This window comes from Opisthocomus hoazin, chromosome 1 (genome assembly GCF_030867145.1).
Source record: "Opisthocomus hoazin isolate bOpiHoa1 chromosome 1, bOpiHoa1.hap1, whole genome shotgun sequence".
Taxonomy (NCBI): Eukaryota; Metazoa; Chordata; class Aves; order Opisthocomiformes; family Opisthocomidae; genus Opisthocomus; species Opisthocomus hoazin.
Genome location: NC_134414.1, coordinates 86,773,810 through 86,795,456, shown reverse-complemented (window position 1 = coordinate 86,795,456; position 21,647 = coordinate 86,773,810). Strand labels below are relative to the sequence as shown.

The 21,647-nt window shown below is 40.7% G+C and overlaps 1 protein-coding gene across 2 annotated transcripts in view; it reads left to right on the top strand.

Annotated features, from left to right (window-relative positions):
• Positions 1–21,647, top strand: part of MID1 (midline 1) — a 180,154-nt gene that overhangs the window by 136,725 nt on the left and 21,782 nt on the right. For both annotated transcript variants that reach the window (XM_075428370.1, XM_075428378.1), the window contains exons 4-6: positions 11,549–11,656; positions 14,711–14,859; positions 18,513–18,640. In XM_075428370.1, coding sequence (XP_075284485.1) covers positions 11,549–11,656; positions 14,711–14,859; positions 18,513–18,640 — 385 coding nt within the window. The remainder of the gene's footprint in view (positions 1–11,548; positions 11,657–14,710; positions 14,860–18,512; positions 18,641–21,647) is intronic.

The following is a 21,647-nucleotide window of genomic DNA, read 5'->3' as shown; positions in this document are numbered from 1 at the left end:
TAATGTCTGAATGACCAATTTCATGCCTCATATGAAAGTCTATTCTGTGCTAATTGTTTATGGTAATGTTTAATTTTAAAAGTCACATTTTCTCAATGGGAACTAGACCCTGAAAAGTGAAAACTTCAGATTACAACACTCCCTTCTGTCCCATATCTTTCTATTTCAAAAGGAGCATCCTGGCACACTAGTTTTGCTTGCCTTTCAGACACATCCCTAACATGTTTTCTGTTTCACGCTCATTTTTCCAGTTTTCTGCTCTCCCTTCCTCTGTAATCCCATCTGTCATTCTTGGTTTTGCAGAAACCCCAAAGGCTGTTAATCGGGAAAGTTTTGTTTTCCTTCCTTGGAGACGATGGCAGGTCTACAACCCCACGCCTTTGGCCAGGCTGCGTTCTGTGGAGCACCCCCTCGCTCGGGGCAGCTCTCTGGGTTGGTGCCAGTGATCCAGATCTCCTCCTCACTCTGTTTCGGGAAGGCAGCTGTGGCTGCCTCCCCAGGGACAGCAGGCTTGGCTGCATCAGATGATAAACTGATTCATAGGATAAAATATAGTCTTCTCCACAAACTGAGAAAATGGAACAGAAATGGCTACTAATCTGAAATATCTTTATTTATAATCCTAGTTCACAGCATTCATGCATCTCATAGTATCAGCAGAAAACTTTTTTAAAAGCATTAAAAATTGTCTTGAAGAATTTTATGTTTAAATTCTGTGGATATTTACCCAATGAGAGACTCCACTAGCATGAGGCTAAATCAGTGTGTGGCTCTTAAAAGTCCATAAAAACATCCATGCGTGTCAGGAAAGCAGCTACTTAGTTCTGGAGCTGCTATGAGAGGAAGATGTTTGAGGAAAAGGAAGTATTGTAATTATTTGTGCTTTGACATAGGTTAACACAAATCACTATGCAAATTTCTCATGTGACTATCTGAAAATTTCGGTAGGAGCCTTGGAGCAATCTTCCAAAAACACCATTGTAAAATTGGGATTGACAGACCTAGGACATGGCAATGCAGGTTAATCCCTGGGTGACAGCATCCCCGTGGCCCTACCAACCCACTGCCAGGTCTCCCTGGGACCTGGAGGGATGTCAGCACGGAGTGCTTTGGCAAACCTCCCCTGCCTGCCCCTGTGTGCCTCGCATCCCGCGCTGCTGGCCTCTGGCTTTTCCAGCTGTACGCAGCTTTGCATTTTGTCACTTCTCAGCTGAATTAGGGAAGGATTTAATGCTGTAAGCACTTAGGTTCTCCCCTTGGTGTTAGTTTCACAGGTTTCTCTGGCTGACAAAGTGCTATGTCACAGCAAATTTGCTTCTTTGTCATAGTTTCCTAGGCACATTTCTTCTATGAATGTGAGAGGCTTTTGCAAACGTCGTTTAGATTGTGACATTAATTGGCATAAGGCACAAATTTGAGCATAAGCCTCTTTTGCCTGTTAGTTACTTTTTCTAATCATTTTGAGTTTTGTTTCTGAACATTTTCTCATCTCTTCTAGGAAATATATGATTAAACGTCTGTTATATAGTCAATACCGTGAAGCTTCTCTCATCTGTTAGGCAGAAACATAATCTGAACTCAGCTGGAGGAAAAATTGGAGCAATTATCTAGGGGGGAGGGAAAAGGAAATCGGTTTTGCTTGTAGACAGTTTTATAACATCTGTATCTCAGTCTTTCTGTTTGTTTTGTTTTGTTTTCAATTCACCAAACGTCATAGGAAGCAAATTCTGGACAGCACTGCAAAATCATTTTTGGTTGTATAAAGAAGGGAAGCCACTTTCCTCCCACTATGTAACCCTCAAACTGCTGCATCCTTCGCTTTCTGTTTGTAATGGAAATGCTAAGTTTCTAGCTCATTTCTAAAGACCTGCTGCAGGCTAAATCTCAGCATAAAGTTCCCAGTCAAAAATTGTTTTTCTGTGTGTCAAAGGGTGTTTTTTATAGCCATATTATATAATCACCTGAAAAAAAACCCAAAAAGTAGTATATCGAAAGACCCTTTGTTCCATTGGCACAGATACTGAACACTCACGCATATCAGACACATTGTAAATCAGTGTAACAACAGTAGTGCAAAAGTGATGAACCTGAAAAATCCTGCTGTTGCCTTTTTATGTGTGCTTGATCTAAATGAGATGAGCCAAATGGGAAAATCATAAATAATGACAATTTGAATCTCTGGTCTGACTTCAGCTACAAGAGAGCTTCTTCAGACTTTGCAGCAAAATGTCTTCATCAATTTTTATATAAAATACATATAGCATTTCTGTTATTTGAGGAACAGCAAAATTAAAACTCCGCTGTCAGTCAGAGTGATTCCCTGAGGACACTCAAACAGAAAAGAGGCTTTGTCTGTGATGATAAAAAACAGCGGGCACTCCGTTTCCACTGAGGTTCAACAAGGGGAAGTGCAGGGTCCTGCACCTGGGGAGGAACAACCCCACGCACCAGTACAGGCTTGGGGCAGAGCTGCTGGAGAACAGCTCTGTGGAGAGGGACCTGGGAGTGCTGGTGGACGACAAGTTGACCATGAGCCAGCAGTGTGCCCTGGCTGCCAAGAAAGCCAATGGGATCCTGGGATGCATCAAGAGGAGTGTGACCAGTAAGTCGAAGGAGGTTCTCCTTCCCCTCTACGCTGCCCTGGTGAGGCCTCATCTGGAGTCCTGTGTCCAGTTCTGGGCTCCCCAGTTCAAGAAAGATGAGGAGCTACTGGAGAGAGTCCAGCGGAGGGCTACAAGGATGGTGAGGGAGGGCTACAAGGATGGTGAGGGGACTGAAACATCTCTGCTATGAGGGGAGGCTGAGGGAGCTGGGCTTGTTTAGCCTGAAGAAGAGAAGGCTAAGAGGGGATCTTATAAATGCCTACAAATATCTTAAGTGTGGGTGTCAAGAGGACAGGGCCAGACTCTTTTCGGTGGTGCCCAGCGACAGGACAAGGGGCAATGGGCACAAACTGAAGCATAGGAAGTTCCGTCTGAACATGGGGAAGAACTTGTTCCCTCTGAGGGTGATGGAGCCTTGGAGCAGGCTGCCCAGGGAGGTTGTGGGTGACTCCTTCTCTGGAGATATTCTGGACTAGATGACCCACAGAGGTCCCTTCCAACCCCTACTATTCTGTGATTCTGTGATTCTGTGACAAGGTCCTCTGCAGCCTGCTGTAGGTGACCCTGCTTCGGCAGGGGGTTTGGACTAGATGACCCACAGAGGTCCCTTCCCCAACCCCGAACATTCTGTGATTCTGTGATTCTGTGATTCATGGTGCTCACTCCTTCTTGAGATTTGGGACCGTGTCAGTGAAAGGCCAAATAAACTGAGAAGTTCTCATTAGGGAATTTTAGGTGGAAAGCCTGTATTTAAATCCTGGTGTCTGAACTGCAGCAAATGATCTTCATAGTCATACAAAGCTGACCACTAGCCGTTCAGAATTTGGAATCTTTGGTGTGTTTTTTTAGATAGTAGGAAAGGGGCAATGGGTTAAAGAAGTGTTTACCACCACTGTGAAATATGTGGGGCAGATAACCTGAAACATAGCTCCACTTGAAGTTGGTTTTCCTCTGCTCCAGTATCTTCTGGTTTTGCTAAGATACTTGCTCAGCAGCTAAATTTGTTTTCTGTACTCAAGTGTTAGAAGTAACTGACTTTGATTTGTGAAATAGACAGGAAAGCATGACTTGAAGGAAATTGAGAGTTATTACTTCAAATAAGAGACTAATTAGCAAACTCTGTGATGTACATAAATCCCCAAGGAAGTTTACAATGTTAGTTTCCTGAGACAGTTACTTGTGAGAGAGGGTACAAGAGTGCTTTCTCTACTAACATTGTTCATATAAAATATATGGCATGATCTACTTTAGCTTTCTGATTACTTTAGTTCTACATTTAATTCCACTGTTATAAAAGTTAATTTCATTTAGTGAAAATCTCAGGTAAGCTTTAGTCAGAGTCTTAGTTTTATATAGCATTACAGAAAAGAGAAACTTCAGAAATAAAAACTAACTAGACATGCTGCATATATGGCAATATGGATGCCTTACAATAAATATTAATTCAAGGATGTCCTAAGTTGCATGCCCAGTAAGCTGTAGCCTAGTAATCAAATCTTATTTGCGTAAAGAATTATTTAATTGCTTTCATGAAATACTAATTAAATGTATAACTGGTCCTATATATAGAGAGAACTGCAGCACTTATGCATACTTTTTATGTACAGATTAGGCATGTGCTAGAATATGTTACTGCATCTACAACTGTTTTGTAACTTCTGGAAATTAGAGTCATATTTATGATAGGAGTCACATGGATTGTATATCAGCTAATAGCAGTGGTTGCCACGGCCTGTTAAGGTGGCCAGCTACCATTCACATCCATACACATGCATGTGCTCACTGTCTTGTTAGACTGATACTCCTGCAAAACTTTGTCCTTACACTAGAAAACGGGGTTTAGTTCACTGTTATTCACTGGTTAACTAATGCAGCAGGTAACACTTTGTGCCTGCCATCAGAGAATACAACTTGTCCGTCAAAATCTTGTTACTTTTTGGAACCTTCTGTCTTAGAGATATGGGAACAAAATACTCCTGGGTTCCTCCTCTTTCTGCCTCATGTGAATAGCTGAAGAGCAATGAGAACAGCAAGGAGACCAAAAACGTTGGTCCTCTAGTAAGCATGCTAAACATTGGGCTGAAGACCGGGGATCCTGGATGGGAGTTTTAAATACTAAACTGTTGGTTACAAGGACACTGGCTTCATCTTCATCAAAGGACAGGCAGTCCTAGAATATTTTGCTTCACTTGAAACAAAGGCTTATTATCAGCAGAAAAAACAAAATAAAAACAATAAATAAGAAAATATAGTTCAAGTCAAAAAATATTTTCATTTTTTAGGTTCAAAAAAAGGACTAACAAAGAACAACAATAATGACTGAAAATAAAGGATCAATATGACCATTTACTGCATCTTAAAAAATAAACATCCCTCTTATGGCTTAGTTTCACAAACAGCTTAAGCTGTTCTTAAACCTTATTGCTACCAGAAGTCTCCCCACCTCTGTTTCTGCCCTCTCTGTTGCATTTCTCTATCTGTTGGGTTTGTGCAACAACCACATCAGCCAGGTGAGCTTAGCCCAGCCATTTCCCCAGGTGGCCGCATCGGCTTCTGCGGGTGGAAGGAAAATGGGGAATAACTTTTTTATTTTTGGCAGTATGATCCCAGAGCAGTTTAACCCAGTGGTGAACCTGTGGTTTGTCTCTCAATAAATGTCTTTTCTCCTGTGTGCTTTCCTATCCTGAGAAATGGTAGCTATAGTTCCAACATGATGCTGCATTTGTGTTTTACAAAAAAAGTACTTGGTTCATTGAAGCAAGTCTAGGCGATGGGCTTTACAGCTGCCAGCAAAAGATTCTCTAGAGAAGCTCTTTATAAGAACTTTCCAGATCATCTCAGTTTAAGATTTTTTTGTGTTTTTAATGGAAATCTTATAAAAACAATTTGTTTGTTTTCCATGAAACTTCTGATTTGGTTCATTTTGGTTTGGTTTTGTGATTAGACTGTAAATATCACTAAAGGACTGCCAGGTTTCATGCTGGTTAGTTTCTCAACAATGATGTGCTTCAAAGCACAGTGGGGAAAAAAAAAAATGTCTTTTAATGAGTAACATGAGTATTTCAAACTTCCAACAAGGTTTACTTTTAGTCAAGATTGAGGCAGAAAGTCTTATCAGTCTAACCCAAAGCAGTTTAGCTATCCTGGCCTAATCGATTCTTCATTCAAAAAATTCCAAGGTAGCCAGAGTAAGTTGCTGTATTTTTGCACTGACCTTTGTTTAACCTGCTCTGAGACTGCCTCTAAACACAGGTCTCCTGGTTAAAGATAGGTGTGGAATGCAAACAAAAACAAAGCCTCTGGCACACTTGAAATGGGAGATGACCATTCCTTTCTCTTGCACCAATTCAGAATAAAGGAGTTGTAGATGATCCATTCCGATAGCAAGCTGATTAGTATCACGTATTTCCAAAGGCACAGTTTGTCATAATAGATAAAATCAGTTTTACTCTTAGACTAGATAAAGTCTGAAAAAGCCTTATTCCAAGAGTTGCTTTTGCTCTGCAGAAGGCTAAACTGAATAGCCCATAACATCAAACAGGGATACGAAATGAAAGAAGTCTGAATCCATGACTCTTATTCAGCTTAGCCATGCATAAAAAGCAAGGGAAGAAATGTTTTCATAAACGTGCATTAATCATTATTCTTTGTATTTCCATTAAATAAATAGATGAAACAAGGATGATGATAAAGTATGACTTCAATGTATTGAAACATAAACTCTATGAAGAAGTTACTCACTTTACAATATGGAGTAATTAAAAAATAAATAGGCCTCTCTCTTTAGATGAGTACAATCCTTTAATTCATCTAGAGACTCTAATCCAAGAAAATGTGTTCCATATCTACATGACAATGAAGAAAGTTTTCCTAGAGCAAACGGGTACTGGCCATTATATGTCATCATTTTAGGTTATTTTTTTCCTCAGTTTCTGGATTTGGTGTAAGAAGGAATTCAAGCTTAAAATCTAGAGTGATGTATGTGACAATGATGTTATTGTTGTTAAGCGAAATCATTGCAGTTTTCTGATGTTTTTGTTTATTTGTGAGTATATAGTAATTTTGTAACTATCATTTCAAACCCATAAAGAAAAGCTGATACCTCTTCTTTACCTGTATGGCCACAACTGTAAAGAAATTATTTTTTGAGGCATGGAGACCATTTTTAAATAGTAAAGCTGAAACTCAAATTCATACCTCACTTTCCAAAGACTAGACTCTTTCTACAACCTACTTTCTTCCATTTGCATAACCAACGGAGGACTAGTGAATAGAAATTACTCTGGTTTTGATGAGTTTATCCCAGACAGTATAGTCTTAAAAAAGCAGGCCACCTCTAATTTAGGGTGTCTTATTTTGCTTGTCATTTTGAGATTATTTGCTGAAGAGACCCAGGTGCATTCCTGCTTGTGCACAGAATTGCCTCACCCTTAAAGAATCTCAGAGGGAGCGTTTTGCTCCTGCAATGAAAACTCTGCTGAGACACTAAAAAATCCTTTGATTCCATTATATTAGTTGGGGAAGTTTTTGTGAGTATGAATCTAGCCCTATGACACTTTGTTTGCCTTTGGATTAACCAGAGAAGCTCCCCTGTAACCTTGAACCTCTAGCCATGCTGTAGTTCTGTGATTTCCCAAACATCTGCTGGGGACTTGGAAATCACCACATTCATTTTCTCATGACCTAAGCTGCTATTTAACTCAGGTCTCTGAAGATGAAAGCCAAGGAATCCTCTGCAGAGAGCAGAACATTCTCCAAAGCAGTTCTCAGTTTGTGGAGCTGGAAACAGCTGGCCAGCTCTCCCCTTTGGGTCAGAAGGGCTGGTTGTTTCCAGCTCCCTGTCTGACATCTTAGGAACCCCCATTTTTCTTTTTTCTACACCCGCTCCCTGAGGCAAAGACAGCAGTCCCTATCCATCTGTCTGGAAAACCTGGAAAGAACCCCGAAATGTTTTTCTTTTTTCGGTAAACTGTCTGTTTGAGGTCTTCGGATATTACAGAAGTAGGAAGAAATTCCCCACAAAAGCAGCAAGACTAGAATCAGTCCTTGCTTGCTTGTTTGCAGTGGAAAATGTCATCATTTTTGCTAAATCATAACAAGGCCTCCTAGTCACTTTTAAAACTGTTTTGTGGCATCGATGAAAAGTTTATAAAAATGATACCAACAAAACAGAAAGCTTTAGGTTCTAAGTAGATCTGGACTTGGATATTTAAGGAATAGGATGATGCTAAAAACAAGTGTATTGATGTCAGTGCAGTTTTCTACAGAAAGGTGTCCCCAAGTCCAGCATAAACTCTCAGGCAATAGATATCTCAGGTTAAGGAGTCAACATTCATCTGGGATGGAAGATGCCCAGATTTAATTCTGCTCTCTGCACAATTCAGAGGCTCCCACAATCAAAGTGAGCAACACAGTCTCCAGACTTTTCTGCTGCAGCTCTCAGTCTCTTTTAATGAACTCTTTGGAAATCGGGCTTGTTTCTAATGTGGAAAAATGTAGAACGTAAAACCTCAAATATTTTCACCAGACAGAACTCGCATTCCTTGGCCAGGCCCAGCTGGAAGTTATTGTCAAGGTTGCTGTTCATCAAAGGGCTCAAGCAGAAGGCAGAGCCTTATTCTGGTATTTCTGTAGCACCTGTACAGTGGAGCCCTGCTCCATGCCTGTGGCTCTTTGGTCTGACATACGACTCCTCAGAAACATACGAGTAAATAATATTCAATGCTAATCTCACAAATAGTCCCTTCAGGGCCACAGCTAATATGGTGCACTTAAAGTTAGGCATGTGCTCAATTATAAAGTTATTACTGAATCAGAGGCCTTGTAGGCTGAAAATTTGATTAAGGAGTATTTCAGCTTGAGAAAAGCCCCCAGATTAAATGGGGTTTTTTTCATACAAAGCTCAGACATATCAAATAATTTTGGAATATTCTTTTCACTTTCAATAAGCTTGTGCAAGATATAAAGTTGGAAATGTCTTCAAATGAAGTTTATAGAAAAGTATACTTTTCAGATTTCAAAGAAAGAGGTCTGCAGTCAGTGTGTAAGAAATCCAAAGGTTTTTCCAATAATTTTGTTTTTCCTAGTCCAGAGATTTTTAAGTTATGATTTAATTAATACTTTATTATTCAAACCAACCAGAGCATTAAATGAAACAATGTTGACTTAACTTTCCTCTAACTCAGTGTTTCATGACAATTACGCCAAAGTTTAATTAGATCTGCTCAACAAAAAAAATTCATGATGTAACTGGTGATAGAAGTAACGCTTTGAGTGGAAGCTACTCAAAATTCCTGTGAAGTGTTCCTGTAATTAAGTGCCAAAGTTGGCTCTGGTGTGAGCAGACCTCAGTACCGACATAGAAGCAGTTGCGCCCATGCGCAGTGAATGCGATCGTTGCCCCTGACTGAGCCCGTTTGGGATTCTCCGCTCTTCGGTGGAATTTCAGTCCACCAGTGAAACTGGAGTTGGGGCTCGGGAAACTGGTGCACTGGTTGGCTCATTGAAAACAGCTCTGTAGAGTTTTGTGCCAAAGCACGGTGCATGATGGGAGAGTGTGATGCAGCCAGGGTGGTGGGATGAAAAGAGGAGAGGGAATAGCAGGGATAGTGTTGATTGTCTAGTTCTTCTAGGCTCCCTGAGCAGTCAGTGGAGAGACACTGGCACTGCCAGAGGCTTGAGTGAGCTGCTCCACGCTCTGTCTCTCCTCGTGGACCGTGGTGGGAAGCCAGGCAGAGCAAACAGCTAACATAAGGACATAAATAGGCACCTAAAACTGCGGGGTGGAAGTACTTTCTTCATCTTCACCTACTGTGTGCAGATCTCCCCAGCACTTTCAGTACCATCTGAACCCTTCCAGAAACAAATATATTTTCTCTTTATAATCCTGATATCTTAATTAATAATTAAGCCTGTAAAATATGCAATCAAAGTTTAATTTTATGATGGTTTGAGAAGAATAATCCAAAACCTTAATGAAAGCAGGCCTTTGTAAAGAAATCCCCTCTTTGCCTGTAGGACACTAAGTATTTCACATAAGAAGGTTATTTATAAAATTGGCCATGGTCCAGTTTTAGATGTATAAACATTTGCTTAATCTTAATGAGCTCCATAATGTGCTTACAGGTAAATGCATGTTTAAACACACTGCTGGAAGAGAAAAAAAAAGACCGAGGTAGATCAAGGGGCTCATTGGACTGAAAAATAACCAAGGGGAGAAATATAGTTACTTGTCAACCCTGATGTTGTTCACTACTAGTTCTTACTAGCCCAATGGAAAAGGTGACGTGGCTCTAGGAGCAATTGGCTAGGGCTGAAGGCTGCTTTACCCTCTTAGCAAAGTGCAGATGGAAACATAGCTCTGAAATTGCTCCTTTAAATTTTTCTTTATTCTAAATATGATAGAACTTTTTGCCTTTTTCTCTGACTTTATGCATACATGCAAGCTATAAATACTACTGCTGGTGGGGAAGTACATTTTTCTTGTCGTACAGAATGTTGACTTTTCACTGAAAAAATCACTCTCCACAAGAAACAAAACAGTTTCAGCTGAGAACCAAATCTTCTCTGTTTTAAGTTTTCTTATTTTTTTGATAAATGTTGACATTTTCCGCAGAAAGCTTATACTCTTTGTGAGTTTTTTTGCATTAAAACCAGTTTCACTGGCTCATAGATTTATACTTTAGAAAACTACATGAGCACAGCTACTATTTTCTGTCTGATTAATTGCTGAGGTGGTAATAATATAGACAGTCAATTCACATCACTTGGTAATGTCGCTTGGATCACTGGATCAGGAACCACTGTATGGACAGTGAAAATAATGCTATATTCAAGTGTTAAATTCAGCAAATCAGACATTAGGAATCATTATGAAAGTAATCAAGATGAAGAAGAGAACATATGTCACATGCCACTGTATGACTCCATAGTTTGTTTGCACCTGGAGTACTTAGTACAGTTCTGTTCCCCATATCAAAAAGGAAATGACAGGCCTGGCAAAGTTTCAGAGAAGAAAAACAAGGATAATTGAAGGTATGGTATGGTTTTCATACAAGGAAAATCTGAATCATTATACAAGGAAAAACTGAGTCACTTAAGACTCTTCAGTGTAGAAAAGAAGTCCTGCTAGAGGACAAAACAGGGATCTATAAAAGCACGAGCAGCATGGAGATTGAGGATAGGTATCAGTAATTCACTGTCCTTTCCAGTAAAGGAACCTGGGATTATTAAATGCAGCCAGAAGGAGACAGGTTCAAATCTCTCTGAAGGAGGCAGTTGTTCGCTTGAGTGTAAGTTAAGCTGTGGTGCTCATTGCTGTAGGACAGTGGGGATACTTAAAGTTTGCAGGGATTGAAGGAGAGACTAAATAAATCCATAGATGATAACTCTTCTGAGGGTTGGTAATGATGTAGAAATTGTGCCTAGTTCAAGAAGACTCTGAGCTGCAAATGGTTGGAGGATGAGAAAATATTAATGGGAATGATCACACATGATACTAGCAGATGGTGGCACTAGCAACAGTGAGAGACAGGGTACTGCACTGGGTGGACTGTCTGATACAGTACTTGGGCTTTTACATGCAGTAGTATTCACTGCAGTCCTGTATACAGCTTGAAGCTGTGATGTGTTTAGCACCTCCTGGAGAGCCTTCACTTCTCACTGATGTCCACTGTAACTGGCATCACTCAGTACTCACAGGACCAGGCTTTTTTCGCTTGAGTTAGAAATACGTAATGAGTATCTATTTGCAAGTCCTACCTCCTACAAACAAGACATTTAGACTTGTTTCAGTACTTGATAAATTCCAAGACAGGGAAAAGAAAACAACACATAGATTATACACAGAAAGGAGCAAAAATGCTAAAACAAAAATTACATTTTTTAAATTAGAAAAAGGAAAATGTCAAAAAAGGTTTTGCTAATCGTAATGGTTTGCATTGTAGGTAAATGCTTCCCGCCAAGAAACCAAGCTGATGGAGGAATGTGACCAGCTCATTGAAATAATCCAGCAAAGACGACAAATAATTGGAACCAAAATCAAGGAAGGAAAGGTAAAATCTTATCTACTTTAAACCACAAATAGGTCAACACTGCTTCCTCATGCCTATGGCTTTTTGACCTCAGGTACTATTAATACAAATTCGTAGAAGTTCTGATGTAGTCCTGGGCTACTGCTACTTTCACATAAAGAGAAATGAAATATATCAAGATTAATATGCTAGACCTCAACAATTTATTTAGCATTTCTCTTACTACATGTGATTATGATTTTTAAGGGTAAAGACAGAAATGATGTCACCATCAGCAAATGATAATTAAATGTTGATCAATTAATGATTCCTTCACTCTGCTATATTATGACAATGTTTTCCCCAAAGTTTTTCACTTTCACAAAACATAACAACATTTGGTATTGTGGCTGACAATTATCTACATGAATATTTTAGTCTAGATACTGTAATTACTAAAATACTATCACATAAGTAATTGTCATTCTTGAGAAAAGGAAGTCTAACTTATTTATAAAAAAAGTATTCAAAAACTGCAGGAAATTAAATGAAGTGTGCATGTCTAATTATTGAGGTACAATGATTATTAGAGACAAACATATTGAGCAGGAAGAATCTCTGACACTCAAGTTTCAACATGTTTTGCTAGCTACCTGTAAACTCAGAAATGCATTAGAGTTGAATAAACGTTCTTATTCTTGAAGTATATGTTGTTTACTCTTTAACTGCTAAACTAACTAAGTCAAATATAAACTCTTCTTGTGTGGGAAGAGCTCAGGAAAGGAATAAAGTCAAGAGCAGGTTAAACGGTTCATGTGGCTGTCAAGATATTCCAATTAACTTGAAATAAAAAGCCTGTAGGCAAAGGCTGACTTAAACATGTTTGAAACCACAGGTCCTGTGCATTGTGTGACAGAACCTGAATTTCCTCATGCAGTTAACAAAATAGAATTCTCTTCAAAACTGAAAAGATGGCCTTCTGCATTATTGTTTCAACTCTATTTCTCTATGCAGTGAGACCAGCTGTGCTTCCAATGAAGTAGAAAAGTTTCCCTTTGTTTGGATTCATGGTTTTAAAAATATCTATTGCTTGCGAAGATGTATTCTAAAGTCTGTTAGAGCATGGAAGGTTTATAATACATTTGAGTCCAAATTTATTTGAATATAGCTGATATCAGAATCTATCCCCATTCTTTGTTCTACATCTGGAGTACTTTGCCCCAAATATTGTCTATGCTGAGAGATTTCAGGCTTCAAGAGACCCATGTGAAAAGCCACAGGAAATTCTGCTCAATGTACCTTCTTTTAAGAGGACCTGTGGCTAAGAATCTTTCTGGAAGGTAGGACATGGCAAATTTTTCTGTAGGAGTATAGTTATAGCTACAGAGCTGGAAACACTCAGGTATAAAGATCTCGCAATGGCTGCAAGGCTGCAGATTCAAACATACGAGCCTGACAATACGGTGCAGCTCCATCCTTAATCTCATCACCCAAAACCTGTAAAATCCCACAGAGCATGTAACAGGAAAAAAACCACTTCAATATCAAATAGATAAGGTAATTTTAGTGCAGACATTATTCCTGCCATTGGGGAGAGGATGGGGAGCGGGGAGTGGGTGAGACAAGACTCTCCCTTTTAAAGTTTGTAATCAGTTGTCTTCTTGAGGAAGATACAAAAAAGAATCAAGCAAAAGAAAAAAACGGCTTATATATAGATCTCACAAATCATGGCATGCCTGCTGATTGCTAAAAGCTCACAAGGTAATATTTATTTCAGTTCATTTTTTGTTTTGTTAATTCATCAGTAAATAAAGAGATGAGCTACTTAATACTGCAATGAGCATTTCCCTGGTTAGACTGGTGTAGAACAAATTGTAATCTCTGCAAATGCGGTCAGAGAAATCATTATGACAATAGTTCATCCTAGAAGCTGATCAGATCATTAGCATTATCAAAATCTTTATGCTTTCCCAGCTTTTTTCTCCCTTTTTTGTTTCTATCTTTAGAAGAAATACCACTGTTAGAGGATGCTAAGCATTTGGTCAGTATTTTCTTTTTGAAAGTTTTCCAAACATTTTATTTTCCTACTGGTTTCTGTTGTCAAGTAGGTGCACTGAGATACCCTTATCTCTGCTTAGGATGCAATTATATCTGAAGTTCAACTCCGCAACTTCATAGCTTGTGCCCTAGCTGCTGAGATTGGGAACGTTGTCCTGATTATAAATTTGGATATTTCTGCCAATCCACTTGTTAGTTTCCTCATTTTGTGTGTAACTGGGTCTTAATACCTTTCTAAACTCCAGAATTATTTCATTTCCTTCCTATTTCTTACTCCTGTTCAGACTATGATCCTGGTGTGATAACAATGGGAAGGACTCCCAGACCTTTCAGGAACTAGAAGTTTTGTTAGCCAACATTGTCTTTAAATGGAGGACTGACTGGGCCCCTCCCTAACCTTTCAGCTAATGATTCCAGTCACATCTACCGTGTTTATCTCCAGCACATACATTTGCAGTAAGAATAATCAGCTCTCCAGCTCAACTGTGCTTTTGTCCTGTTAAAAATATCCAACAAGAAAACACCCTGTTTGACTAAGGTACACAATGAAAAGGGCGGGCGTGTATTGTTAGTAGAATTGAACCATCTTTTTCTGTCAAGTTTTATTTTCAGATTATTTTTTATGAAACTCACCTCAGTAACAGGAAAAAAACAGTTAATCTGTGAGAGGCCTTTAACACAGATCTCATCACTTCAGGGAATCAGTTATCTAAATAGCCCTTAGTTATCATGTAAGCAGAAAGTGCCAGGAAATGACGTTTCTTCTTTTGGAAAATAGGCCAGCTGTGCTTGTTTTGGCTCTCCCCTGTTGCTTTCCATGTGGAAAATACTGAGGCAGAAAGGCTGTGCCTGTCCCCTTATTAAAAATGTTAGGTGGCTAGATGGGGCTCACCATCAAGCTAGTGTGAAAGAAGCTCTTGTCAGCGAAGCCATTCGTCTGAACTCCCCCTTTGCATTCCAGCTTTGCCTCGGAAGTGCAAATGCACTTATGATTTGTGACCTTAGAGATGTGACTGCTTTCTTATGTTTCAACTCAAGGTGGTGAGGTTGAGAAAACTGGCTCAGCAGATTGCGAACTGCAAACAGTGCATTGAGCGCTCGACGTCCCTCATCTCTCAGGCTGAACAGTCGCTGAAGGAGAACGATCATGCTCGCTTCCTGCAAACTGCTAAAAATATCACTGAAAGGTAAAGAAAGTGTTCCCCTCAATAGACAGAAAAACCTCAGTTTAAGGCAGACGGGTTGTCGGAGCTGCAGTATTGTCTTGTCCCACCACAGATTTGGTCAAAGGCATTCACACATTCCCCCAAAACACTACTTTGTGCTGTACCAGAGTGGGAAAGACCTTACTGTAATGCTAAATCAAAACATCACTTTGAAAAGAGGAGCAGTTGAAAAAAGGTGCAACATAAGAGTTAGAACAGTAATAGCATGCACAAGTGAAGGAGGCAGCATGGTTGCCAAGCAGATATCTGGTGCTAAACACACTAAAAAAACAGGTTTCTGGAGGCTGAAATTCCTACTCCATGAAAAATCTGAGACTGAGTAAGAAATCAGGCAGAGAGTACATTCCTTAGAAGAAAATTGGAATGATCTTAGTGGATTCATATTCTTCACAAAATAGCAAGCAGCATGGTAACAAGATGTTTGAGTTTGGGAACCTTCAACATTGCATCTCTGGGGCAGCCCACTCAAAGAGCTGGAGATTCAACAGCCTGAGTGTCTGGAAGTCATGGCAGCTGCTGTGTTGGGTCCCTTGGTGCAGGGAATTTCTACTACGTCTAGGATCCTAGCTCCTTGTCAGCATCCCAGATTTATCAAGAACCCAAAGACAAGGGAGCAAGTCTTTCCGGGAAACTGTGCTGTCAGAAGATTTGGTCTGGTTTTCAGTGCAACACTGTGAATGCTGAAACACTCCCATTGAATTTCAGCAGTATTTTCTGACGAAAAAATGTTCTGCTGGAATTATCAGCAGTTTAGGCATCAGTCAGAGAAACAAAAAAAAGGAGAATGTATCTGGACAATGAAGAAGAAAACTATAAAAGTATGCTCATTCATTCAGCTATTTTTTTATCCCTGGGTTCACATTATATCTTTGCACTGTCCAGCTGGTTTTCACGGACTCCAAAGCATGAAATGCCCTGCTCTTATTATTTATTTTTTTAAGTCTGTCACTTAGTCTGGAGTGCTGTGTGCAGATTCTTTGTATATCAGGGTTCAGCAGAGCTATTTAATCAATTTATAAATAAGCCAGAGACACTGGGTTGCTCGTTACAGGTTCAGAGAATTGAAAATCTGTTGAGAAAGGCAAGGCAAGGCAAGGCAATGGACTACATGTGATCTGTCAGACTTCAATCCCGCTTTGTATTCTGTCACCAAGCTACATAGTGACATCCCAGCTGAAGCTGACAGCAGAACTACCACATGAGCATCTTGAGTAAAAAGCTGAAGGTGAGGGTCTGTCCTTTGTTCAGTATTCAGTGGAACAAGCAGTAGGGCAGAAACTTGTGGAGACACAAAGCTTTTTAAGTGACTACCAGAGAATATTCAGCGAAGCTTCATTTTGAACTTGTAAAGATGAACAGTTGCATCATAAATACAGTCACAGAAGAGACACTCGGAGAGCAGACATGAGACCAGCTGACATATGTGCCCAATCAAACCTAATTCTTGGCTATCACAGATTGCTGTCTGTAATGAGATGGCTGTGAACGCCCTGAAAATCAGAGAATCATTTCAAGCAGTGACTAAAACTGAGGGGGGAAAAATACCAAGTGCTTGCAGACAAATTGCAGGTGGAAAAAGAGACTAAATCTGATTAATAAATTATTCTCCACGAGTAACTTTCTTTGTTCTTATGTGGTAAGCAATATTTTGTTTGCTTCTAGACTGCTCATGTAACATACTCACCAGGGCCCTGAGCTCCAGCAGCTAAAACAGTCTCCTGAAATTATGCTCATTGCATTTCTTCATCCACATATTTCAAAGTAATTGCAGTACAATATTCTCTGTTGTAAGCACAACAGGTAACTATGTATAGCAAAGACGTTACACACACTACAATGATTCAGGTCGTTGATTATTTACTGTGGGTGAAACGGATTTATTCTAGCATAACTCTTTCCAACCAAGTACAGTGTCAGATAGAACAGGCAGAAGTACAAGTGGAAATTCAGTCCTCTGAACTTAATATGGTGACACGGTGTCTGAAACTGCAAACTGCTGAGCTCACTGAAAACTGACTTTTAACACATGTACTCACAGTGCACCCTTTGCATAGCCCCAAACGGCAGTCCAAAAGGGCCTGGTAATATGGTCTTCTTCACAATAAATATGTGCGTTATGGAGGTATTCAAAGAAGCTCCTAATCTTAGATACCTAATTACTCGTTTATTAGCAAGGCATTTGTTAATTTTATAGAGATGTGTATCACCCTGAAATTCACCTAACACAAGCCCTACAAGAAATGCATGTCTTTTTTCCTACTAGATGTAAAAACACCATAGTGTTACTGCAGATGAACTACCTGGGGGCAGGAGAGGTGGGGGAGAAGAAAAAGAAGTGAAAGAGCTCAGGGATTTTTTCCTTCTAAGTATATGGGGCTTTTCAACTGTTCCCTCTAAAAAATACCCCATCTGTACTAGGTTCTACTCTAAACTAAGCTCTACAACCATAGTTGAAGAGAAACAGTGCTGAAAATTGTATAACAAGAATTATTGACTAGGAAACCTCCTCATCTCAGTTTCTGAAAACTGTGCTGAAGACAATGAGTTGTGCAGCTCAGTTTTTGACTTTCCTAACTCTGTTTTCCTAAAATACTACACAAGAAATATACAAAATATAGTTCTTAGCAGGCATTTGGCCTGGAGCCATTTGAGTCCTGTCTACAGTGAAATACTCTAATTTGAAAAAATGTTAATTAAAGCAATCAAAATATTTTGATCTAACAAGTCATGAATGACAAATAACTGACATACATTGGATGCGTGGTTGTGTGTTTACCTCCAAACTGGAACAATTAACAAATTTCTGTTGTAGAACATGAGGTTTAATAATCTCTTTGCTGAAATGAACCAAACTGTCTGCAAACATATCCAGTATCCAGCTCTCCAATAAGATGTGCTTTGAGATACCAGGCTGAAGGATCTGAAAAATCCATCCTGATGGCAGTTTTCTTGTGAAAGCTCCTCTCTCTCTATTAGTGTGGCTGGACAGACAAAAAGTGGATTGTAGCTCCTGAAATGAGGAGAAATTAGTTTTGGAGGAAATGTAAGTATGCACACATGCTTTGCAGGAAACAGCCTTTCAAAATAAACTGTGCTGACATCTATTTGTTTTATCTCCCCCCTGGGCTTTTTGAAGTTAGCAGCAGTGTGCGGTGCTGAACTGCTGAGGAGGTGTGGGGATCTGCACCAAGCCCTTGGGACACCAGTGCCAAGGAATGCCTGGAGCAAGAAACTGCTTGGGAAAAAAAGGGTTGGGAAAGACGCAACATCTGTCAGGATTGCTTAAAACACAGATAAATGTGGTGCTATTGCTTCTTTGGTTCAATGGGTGACTAGAAAGAACAACTCAAAGTATACTGTTGCTTCACCTATATTTTGTTAAAAACTTATCTGGCACTGCATGTTAGGCAACAACTAACTAATAAGAGATTTTTTACTGGAGACTTTCCTCACAGAAGTGGTAGGAGAAACTTCTAACTTAAACCATATAAATAAAATACATGTAAAAGTCTTTGTCAAGCTTCTTGAGAAGTGATAACAATCATAATGATCAGGTCATACTTTGATGTGAAAGTTATTGACTTGCGTGCTAAAAGACTTTTTTTTTATTATAGGGTTTCCATGGCAACTGCATCCTCCCAGGTTCTAATTCCTGAAATTAATCTCAATGATACTTTCGATACATTCGCACTTGATTTTACCAGGGAGAAGAAATTGTTGGAATGCCTTGACTACCTTACAGGTAATTTTTTTTCTCAAGGTGCTACTATTATATGTTGCTCATAAAACAGTAGTGATAGCGTTTTCTTCATTCCTCTCTGTGGTCAGTTAACTTTGACTGACTGCTAACTGCTCACCAAGCTGCCCTCTCCCTCCACCTCCTCAGCAAGACGAGAGGGAAAAATAAGATGGAGAGCGTATGAGTGGAGATAAGGGCAAGGAGATCACTCAACAATTATGGCTATAGGCAAAACAGACTCAACTTGGGGAACATTAATGTAATTTATTGACAATTTATTGTAAGAATGAGAACTGAGAAATTAAAAGAAAACTAAAAAACCTTTCCTCCCACCCCATCCTTCTTCTGGGGCTCAACGTCGCTCCCAACTCTTCTAGCTCTTCCCCCCAAGAGGCACAAGGGGACCGGAATGGGGGTTGTGGTCAGTTCATCACACGTTGTCTCTGCCGCTCCTTCCTCCTCATGCTCTTTCTCTGCTCCGGCATGGACTTCCCCCCAACAGGATGCAGTTCTTCATGAACTGCTCCAGCATGGGTACTTTCAGCAGGGTACAGTCCTTCAGGAATGGACTGCTCCATTGTGGGTCCCCCATGGGCCATGGTTCCTGCCAGAAAACTTGCTCCTGCGTGGGCTCCTCTCCGCAGGCTGCAGATTCCTTCATAACATACCCACCTGCTCCAATGCAGGTCCTCCACAGGCTGCAGTGTGGATATCTGCTCCACTGTAGCCCTCCATGGGCTGCAGGGGAACAACCTGTGTCAGCATGGTCTTATCCACAGGCTGCAGGGAGATCTCTGCTCCAGTGCCTGGAGCACCTCCTCCCCATCCTTCTTTACTGGCTTTGGTGTCTGCAGGGCTATTTGTCTCACATTTTCTCACTCCTCTCTCTCCCAGCTGCTGCACTGCCTTTTTTACCCTTTCTTAAACATGTTATCACAGAGGTGCTACCAGCATCCGTGATGGGCTCAGCTTTGAGCAGCAGGGGGTCTGTCTCAGAACTGGCTGTGTCCATCATGGGGTCAGCTCCTGGTCTTTTCTCACAGCATTCACACCTGCAGCCCAACTGCTACCAAAACCTTGCCTCATAAAGCCGATACACTCTCCCTCAGAATCCTGAATATATGACCCCCAGCAGCCCCAGAATGCCCCAGGAAGCATTAGGTGCTCCAGAGCACAGCTGGGATGCATTTCCTATCTCCTCTCCTTGTGTTCCTCCCCATCAGGGTGTGGGCAAGTGGGACTGAGAAATGGTTAAAAGCTACTGCAGCAGAGTGAAGTAAAAGAACAGCTGGAGCTCAGCCTGGAGCAGCCAGGGGAGGGACAGCAGAGACCAAATCCCGCAGAACGGATGGTCCACATGTGACCCTCTCCCTTGGGGCTGCCTCCTCGCTGTGGCAGATTGCAGCCTGGCAGATTTCCCGTGTGCAACCAGAAGATGTTCAAGCAATCAACATCAAGGGCTCAGCAATGAAAGCTGTTTTCTCATGCTGGTGATGCTGTGTATTCCCCCATCACAGAACTGAAGGACTTCGCCGTGTCTGGCCCTAGAGAGCACGCGGCGTTCGCTGCACCAGGGTGTGGGACAGGTTCTCCACAGAGCACAGCCTGGGCTTACTTAACTGAGAGCTTTGGCCTGAAGAAGCCCGCAGAATTAAACCTTTACTGAAGGCCTGAGTAATGTGCAATCTCAGAGTATATAATGACTCACAAAGAGAAACAAATTACTGTAATTTAGGGTGTTTTGATTTCAATGCCAGAATTAGAACAATTCATTCCAGTTCAATTGAAAACAGAAGAGACACGGGGGTACGTTTTTGTTTTGCAGGGTCTTTAAGCATCTGCTGTTAACAGTGAGAATGTGCAATGAAAGGCACAAAGCACTTTTAAAAAAGCACTTGACAACCCAACCCTTCCTGGCCCCATTCTCTTAGCCTGGTTTGCAGGAGATATGCCCCTGTTATTTCAGAAGAATGTGAGAGTGCGGAGTCTCCTCATTGCCAACCGCTGGATCTTTTCCATGCAGAGGGATGGCTTCTGGCTTTTCTTCAGAGGAAAGACTGAGAGAGTTGGGGTTGTTCAGCTTGAAGAACAGAAGGCTCCAAGGAGACCTTATTGCAGCCTTTCAGCACTTAAAGGGAGCTTATAAGTGTTGGGGACAGACTTTCTGGTAGGCTCTGTTGCAATAGGACAAGGGTAATGTTTTTAAACTAAAGGAGGGTACCTTCAGACTAGGTATAAGGATGAAATTTTTTAAGATGGGTGTGGTGAAACACTGGAACAGGTTGCTCAGAGAGGTGGTAGATGCCCCATCCCTGGAAACATTCAAGGTCAGTCTAAATAGGGCTCTGAACACCCCGATCTAATTGAAGATGTCCCTGCTCACTGCATGGGTTTGGACTAGATGACCTTTAAATGTCCATTCCAACCCAAACTATTCTATGATTCTATGAATAAGTAAACAGATTAATACTGGGAAGAGCAAGGCTGCCTGCAAGCGCAGGGCAGCACCCCCCTTGCCTTATAGGGCTGTGGGGTTCTTGCCATGTCTGAAAGAGAGATTTTATCTGCAGTAAATTTCTGTGTCACTGTGTGACTGGTAAATACGATCAGTGTTTAATGCATACTCAAGTAAACAATGCTCAGTAATGTAGTGCCAAGGAAATTAAAGGAAGGATTAAGAAAAAGCCAGACTCATTTGCCCTAACCCAGGAATCTACCTGTAAAATAACCAGCCTCAGCTTACTTTATAGTCAAAGAAGAAGAATAACCACCTCGTTTTAAGGCATGTATATCAGGTCAGTTGACTACATTCTGGAGGTGCCTATTTCTCGCAGTTGGCTCCAAACAGAGTCTAGAGAGACCCATTAAAATGTAGATAATTATGGTTTAGATTTTTAAACTTATACCAGGTGATTTCTATCTAGCAGTCTGTTCCTGCACACCCCAGGTCTTCTCCCCTTTGTACATCATATGTCAATATTACCAGCCTAATTGCTGTACACTGCAGAAA